General features: G+C 33.2%; 1 protein-coding gene across 8 annotated transcripts in view; it reads right to left on the reverse strand.

Moving 5' to 3' along the window:
* Positions 1-8,055, reverse strand: part of PACRG (parkin coregulated) — a 228,822-nt gene that overhangs the window by 172,453 nt on the left and 48,314 nt on the right. For 7 of the 8 annotated variants that reach the window (XM_072926059.1, XM_072926056.1, XM_072926057.1 and 4 more), the window contains one exon: positions 6,410-6,544. The exons of the other annotated variant lie outside the window; for it this stretch is intronic. In XM_072926059.1, coding sequence (XP_072782160.1) covers positions 6,410-6,544 — 135 coding nt within the window. The remainder of the gene's footprint in view (positions 1-6,409; positions 6,545-8,055) is intronic. 8 annotated transcript variants of the gene reach the window in all.

Genomic DNA, 8,055 nt, shown 5'->3' on the forward strand with positions numbered 1-8,055 from the left:
ACTAATACCACCCTGTGCTGTACCAACTGTGTGTACACATGATACATGACCATTCCTCTTTCTACATAACCTTACAAGAAGGTTTCATTCTGCATGACAACACTTGTGGGGGATTTACTAGATTTTTTACAGTATCCTCTCAACACCTTTTACTATGAGGATATTTAATACAGTTTAACAAAAAGTAGAAGCAGAAAAAAATATATCTCTATCTGAAAATAAATTTTAAAGAAAAATTAATTTTCACAACAGTTAGTTCTCTTTGCTTTCAGATATTAGAGGCTGCAATTCCACGAATAGCTAAAGTAAACTAGCAGATCATGACTGCTGAAAACAACAGTTTTGAAATCCCTCAACTCTCTTACATTTTTCACTTTACTTTTCTCCTGTTTCTCTCTTCTTCACCAACACTCAGCACTAGAACTCATGGATTGTCATATAATCAAAGTTTCCAGGACTATGACTATGAATGTGTTGCTTATCAAGAAAAAACATACCCACCTTCTTTTCCTGAGTTAGTGAGATAAAATTATTCAAAGAGGGCTCTGATAAATGTCAGTGCCAGTGTCAAGTATGCTTCAGAAATAGAAAGTAGACGAGGTGAAGTAAAGTTGAACGTTCCCTTTAGACAGTAACAAGCATAAAACCCCTCAACTTCTTGAATTACACAAATTGCAAGATGACAGTATAATAATGGGGTCATTCTTTTGGGTAAATGAGCTCCATTCAATTACTATTAATTTATTTGGAGATTTGAACTTTGGAAAGTGTTACCTAAGTTTACTTGGTACTACATAATGAATAACATACAGTGGTTATTCATTTGGTTTAATGACAAAACAATTCTAAAAAAATGAAAAACACAAACACATTAATTGAAAGCTCTGAAAATAAAAACTTGTCTCCTCTCTGATTATATTGGTTTATATAAAAAAATATTTTCTCTCTCAAAATTTATCCCTCAAGCAAGCAAAAAAGACTGAACTTCCAAGAAAAGAAAACAAAATTTAAACCCAAGTTATTTTATAAGGAAAACCCCAAAACAAAGTCCAACATCCAAATCAACCAACCAAAACAAAACAAAAACACAAAAAAAAAAAAAAAACCCACAAAACTTTTCTTTCTTAGTGCTGCATACAGGTACCAGCTTAATCATAGAAGTTCAGAATTCTATGTAAACTAGTATACAACATACTAATAAAACTGTACTATGGAAAGTTCAAATTCTTTGTACTCGCTACTACTAAAAACAACTTTCAGTAGTAGGTGTAAGGAGAAAGTGTATGCACATTCCAAACTCATGATGTTGAAGGCAGATCACTTTCTTTCAGCCCTGCATTTAGTTTCTATCACAAAGAAATAAATTTCCTACCAAAGCTTATACTGGCTCCTGAAAAAAAAAAATTAACTGTGTAGGAAAGAGGACATAAAGAGAAACTAAAATGGTGGAAGTCATATCCTTAATGAATATAGATACTCTGGGAAAATACCCCAAAAAATGGAAATCATATTCATGTTAATGTTTTGCTTAAAAGTTTGAGTTTCTGAATTTGGCTGTTATTTCTCTGAAATTGCTCAAATTCTTTTGAAGAATAGAAGCTTTTTTTACTCCTGTATAATAACTTGCATAATTAACTCCACTCCCTAAAAAAATAATTTTTCAAACATTCTGATGGCTTTTCGTTTAATACAGAGAGACTGCATTTCAAACACATACTTTATAATTCAGAAATACTTGGTTTTATCAACTTTCTTAGTCAAAGGTTTAATTGCATTCTGACCTTTTTTAATTCAGTAACATATATTTAAAAATGGAAGTCCTTTTCAGACATGAACTATGAGCTTTTATTATTCATAGCTTGGTATTAGATTGTGCAAAAGAATGTATTAATACATTTTGAAATAAAATTGCAATATACATAAGCTGAAAAAGAATTCTGGGATTCCACAAAAGTAGTCAAAAGACTTATACATATTTTAGTACATTCTTTCAATATAAAGATCACTTTCTAATATTATTGAATTCTAAATTAACAAAAATTTATGTTCCCAAGTTTTACATTTAATACCCATTAAAAATACTTTTTCAAACCATGCCATTAGTACTCATTCTCTCTTAGTGGAAAAAAAAAAACCTTCTTATTTGGAAAGACCCTTGAATAATTGTCCAATAACTCAACCAAAGAAGTTGTTTATTTCTAGATCTTAAAAACTACTTTACAAAGGAAACATAAACATTAAATATTTGCAGAAATTTTAAGGCACTAGTATATATACAGTTCTCTTTTTGATTACCAAGAAAGGATTAAAATAAAGGCTTCAAATTAGAGAGTAAAATGTTACACTGAGCATACGCTATTTAGCAAAGAAGTCACTGACTACTAGTACGTCTACTGAAAGGGTTTGAAGAGTCTGGAATTAATTTTGACATTATTTTTTTAATTTAATTGAAATCAATTAAATTAAAATCAAATCAATTAAAATCAAAGCCAGAAGTTTGTGTAGCAAGTTATGTCTTGTTTTCACACACATAATTAACAAGTCATTCTCTATATTCACTTTTTCAAAATAACAAAAGGACAACTTCTCTCCAGATTTGAAAACAAACATTAGGAACTCCAAGACAATCAATGTCTTCTGTTTTCAGAAATAAATGCAATTACATCCTCAGAACCACATAATTTTGCTTTGGCATTATCAGAGCTTTTTTGATCCTTTTTTTTTTTTTCTGCTGATGGTATTCTTTAAAACCAGCTTCAATTTTCTGCTCTTGACTATAATATGTTATAAGTGTATATTATCTTTTCACATTTTTTCTTCCATTAAGTTGAAACAGGTTTATTTAAACTTGCAACAATAGTAAAACTTACCAAGCAGAATGACAGCATTACAGAAATATTCTAACAGATGCCTGTAAAGACTTAGTCTGAAAATTCACCAAGAGCACACATCTTCCAGTAATGATCTAGTAAGATTTAATTTGCTTTGGTCTCTTTTTTTAAGAAAAGACACCAAGGTAAACACCATGATTTATCTGCACAGTTTAATCTTCTTGTTTATGCTTAGGATTAATTTGGAGCAAGAATGCCTCTTTCTAAATTTAGTGCATTTTTTAAACTATTAAGTGATTGAACAACATAGAAGCACTATTAAATACTCAACATTTGCAGTTACTCAGAAACAGTTCTATACATTTCCTGAAGTTTAAATTTATATTTCATCTAGGTCTACAACCACAGTTATGTGTAGCCAGCCCTTACAGGTAATTAATCATGGACTTAAAATTATAGATCTGCAGAACTGTCACAATATCAATGGTCATTTATGTGAATTTTTTGGTACATATTAACCAAATACAATTCATGTATATTAAAGCATTTCAGATTCTCCTATTCTGCCTGAAAATTACTATATTCTGTCCAAAGAATTACAACATAATGAACAAGTGTTCAAAGTGTTTGAAAAAAAAAAATTAATGTCTTACAATTACAGTTTTGATTTAGTAATTATAAAAACAAACAAATAAGCAAATAAAATACAGCTGTGTATTTTGCAGGAAAGAACAAAATCCTGTAGTATTTTCCTTTGCCAGTAAAAAAGTCAGGTTTCTGAGACCCTCCTGCATTTTCTCTCATGCACCATTTGATAGACAAACTAACAAGAGTGAAATGAACTATGACATACATTATAACTAAATAGAGCAAAACAATTGCTCTCAACATAAAACACTGATAGTGGGTAGTTACAGCAGGATTAAAATATCACTGTTACCATTCATTTCTTCTTTTTATCTTCCATTTGATCATGATTCATTCAAGTAAGTATACTTCAGCCAAGGTTTTATAGGACATTTTCCTCGACACATTTCATAAGTAAAATATCTTTTCAACTGTCATGAATTTAACAGTATTGAGTAAAATATATTACTAAAAAGTTAAATTCTTTAATTAGATATACAACTAATACACTGATGAAAATTAGCCATTATATGTCTTTTGGGTAGTGCAACTATGTCCTTAAAACAAGTGAAAAATAGAGACCTTACTTTATCTGTACCTTTAAGTATCAGCTCAGGATGAACAATATTATCACCCTTTTGCAGCTCTGGGCAACCTCTAAGACTTCAGAAGGAATCTAGTGCAGAGTTTGAACTGGAAAGTGCAGTTTGCCTGTTTTGGGTACTTAAACTGCACAGTAATCAATGACAGTATATAGCCTCAAGTAACTACTACCTCAGTGTTGCTAAGTGCCTGCCTGCCACAGAACTCAGGATTGATTTGTCACTAAATTGAGTGGCATGGAATAAGGGAAATAAGGTTGAATCTGAACGTGCACTAATATAGGAATGGAATAGTCCACTTCTGCGCTGCTTACTTGCATTCATGCTGAAGTTGTGATTTTTTTTCAAAAGAAAGGATTAGCAGAAGAGCAAAAATAACTCTTGCATGACATCTCAGTCCTACACTGCGCTAGCTAAAAGCCAGTGTTTTACTGCAGTAGGTGGACATTAGGTCTAGAAGATGCAAAGTCTGTTAAGAAAAAATACATGCTGGATCTTTGACTAGACACTCTGCTGTTGTGATGACTGTTCAGGGCAGTATGTTTTCAAACAATTAAAACTGCCAGATATAGGAATCAAACACTTTAGCATGTGGTTGGAAGGTTTGCAGATAAATTAGTAAGATGGAGTGTCCCATAAGAATCATCAAATACAACTCCTTTCTCCTCACAGGACTACCTAAATCTGAATCATGTGACTAAGAGCTTTGTCCAGAAACTAAAAAGATTGGTGCCATGACCATTTCCCTGGGGAATCTGTTCCAGTGACCAACCACCCTCTCAATGAAAAACCTTTTGCTAATGTCCCATCTGAATTTCTTATGCAGCTCCATTTAATTTCCTGACATCCTAAGTCAACTAGGCAGTCACTAGCATCATCTAGTGGAATGCCAATCCAGTAGTATTTCTGTACCTCTCTGTCTGATTTTGAGAAATTAGAAATTAAAAAGCCTAAAGATGAAAATTAAATTGTGCAGATTTTTTTGCAGTTACTTGAAAATCACCTTTGGGTCTTACCTGGTGATGAAAGATCAGAGTGCAGGCTTAAGTTGTAAGCCTGTGAGTTCTAGTCCAGCAAGGGAATTTCTAGTGTTGCCTGAAGACAAATTGCACTGGAATCTTATCTTGATGGTGGATAAAGTAATTTGGGACAGAGATTCCCTTTGCTGCAAGAACTATTAATTGTTCCTTGTGCTGATTCAAAACCTCTATAGGCAACAAAATAGTAGCACAAATCTTTCTTCTCTATTTCAATAAGCAAAAGAGCTACCTTAAAAATTTAGTTACTATCAAATATTGTACTACTTACCACACTACAGAGCCGATCCTGTTTGCTTCATTACAAGCAGAATCATTGATAAGATTGCAAAATTCCTCCTTTTAGTGTTGACTTAACATAGCTTTACATTTAAATTTGGTATCATGTTTTTGACATGAAAAATTTAAAACATTCTACAAATCTGACACATTTTGTTCATGCATATCGTGTTCATTTTCTGCAACTAACATGGCTTCCAGCAAAATCTCTTTCTAGTCCAATAAATGAGACAAAAATAAATAAAATAATTCATTATAACAAAAATAATTAAATAGTAGGAGCAGGTTAAAGTTCAGCATGCATTTTTTAAATTAAAAGTCTGCAGTAGTTACTTAGAAGATTGGCAAGTTTTACAAATAACATCACCAAGCATTTTAGAGAGAAACACAGCTGCATTAGAATAGAGTCATTAGGCAATACATTTATTTTGAAGCCAATTAACCTTTTGTCAGAGAAATGTCGGAGCTGTAATAGTTTCAGCAGTGGAGGTCAGCCTGTAACAGAGGCACGTATGACAGCGATTACGCTGTCTGACATATGCTGGAGACTCAGAGTACAGCTGTGGAATGAGAATCTGCCTTCGTTTGTATTCTGCTCTGCATTTTCAGGGAGCAGACAATCTTGACCTATCCATTTAGGTAATTAAAGCTTCTATTTGGAAGTGTCCTGCAGGAAGGTGAAATCTGGGGGAGATAAATGGCTGCTGCTCATTGTATCCAGCCACTTCCATCATTTGATGGACTGCCTGAAACAGGCTGCATTGCCAAGTCCTCATAAAAATAGAGATGAATTGGGCAGGAGACAATTCTCTACGGCAAAGCAACTCTGTCATCTTCCTTTTTGCAGCATATAATTTAATTGTTAGCCAAGACAGACAGCTGACTCAGGGGCCTTTCTCTAATGACTTTCCCACCATCTTCCATTTGCTAAGAAATTATTTCAGTGTATTTACTTGCAAGCTAACTTTGTTGGACAATGAGAGATGTCACTTAAATAAGCTCAGCTGGTTGTCACAGCTGAGCCAGGACTTACCTTCCAGGCGATTCTGTTTCCTACACACTCATGCTGAACAGCAATTGGAAAGTCTCCTCTCTCATAAAACTTGCGAAAAGCTGTGTGTTTTGCTGGTCTTTGTTTTACTGATCCTGCAGGTGGGGGCCCTCTTACCTTAAAAAGAAAAAATAAAACAACAAAACAAAAAAACCCCACAGTTTAGTGGCAATATAGTTTTAGAAAAAGCCTAAAGCCTGGCTTAAAATAGATATAAAAGAAGAATAATAGTTATCTCCCAAATTATAGTTTGCTTTCTTCTTTATATGCTAAAATTCACTTCTTTAAAAGTACACTTTGGTAATGATTTGACAACCTTTTTTCTTTTTTTTTTTTTTTTTCTACTTTTAGAGTATCCCATAAAAACTGGCTATATTTTAAAGTAGATCTTTCTATTATCACAGCATTTTTAAGCAAAAAGAAAACACCAAGAAGGTAGTGACATTACATAGTAGATTGTTGGGAAATTAAGTATTTCTTCTTTTTCTGTTTCTTTCTAGAAGTAATTTGACTTGATTTCCAACTAATATTACTGTTTGCACCTTCCACTGTATTTTGCTAGTCATTAGGTAACGAGATTAGGTAATCTCTTTTAGCATATCCCTTCCCTGAATGCTATGGATTTGGCTTTCATATGACTTCCAGTCCTTCAATAGTGATGGCTGAAGCACTGGAAAGAATGAAGACCTTGCTCATCTGCCTGTGAGGAAATTTGATTTAGCTCCAGTTAGTTCTCATCTGAGCTATTGCTGGTTTAGCATATGGCATAGTTTGAATGACAGACCAAGTCCAAAATGTTCATGCTGGAATCTTTTTCTCAAACGTGGTAGTAACAGCAACTAACAATTGGCACTATGATAATAGAATTTCAAGTACTTAAAAGAAATCTATTCTTTAAGCTAATTAACAAAGCTAATCTCAAATGCTAAGAGAGTCTAAGAGAGCTTAATTAATCTCAAATGCCCTTGACAACTGATTCTTCATTGTGAAACTCCATGGCTGTACATCTGGGATAAGAACTTCCTACAATTCCCTGCATGTTTCTTTTGTTAAAAATGCTAGAATGTGTCATTTTCAAAAAATAAAAAAGTCTTTTTGTCTTCAGTGACCCTTATATTAGTTTCTAGCAGACATCCAGCTTGCCAGTGAAGAGAATGTAAATTTGTAACATCCTCTTTTTCATTTGGGCTCTTCTGTAATTTAACTCTGCTAACTACAGATCTAAATTTGACTAAAGATCTAATTTTTTTCTTGATCTAAATTTTACTTTATTCCCCCAAAATGTTTTCACATAATTTTCTACTGACCTAGGTAAAGGAGTCCGCTATTGATATGCCTGTACTCTACTTTTCTACAAATTGCTTCAACTAGGGTTACTAAACTGTGACCTATTGTTGCATATTGCTGTCCCTGATAGACCATGTCCAGTGAAAATAGATTTGATATGCAGAGCTGTAACTTTGTTTAGTAAACACATCTGTAGCAGCTGAGAGTAATACTCAAAGAAAAGCATTTTTTTACCAATGTAAATAAACCTCCACTTGCTGTTCTGCAGGGGAACAGTTTGTTCTATGTAAGTACTTTCACTTGGTTTTTTTGTGGCTTGTTTGTTTGGGGTTTTTTTGGGG

The sequence above is a fragment of the Taeniopygia guttata genome, chromosome 3, assembly GCF_048771995.1.
Source record: "Taeniopygia guttata chromosome 3, bTaeGut7.mat, whole genome shotgun sequence".
NCBI lineage: Eukaryota > Metazoa > Chordata > Aves > Passeriformes > Estrildidae > Taeniopygia > Taeniopygia guttata.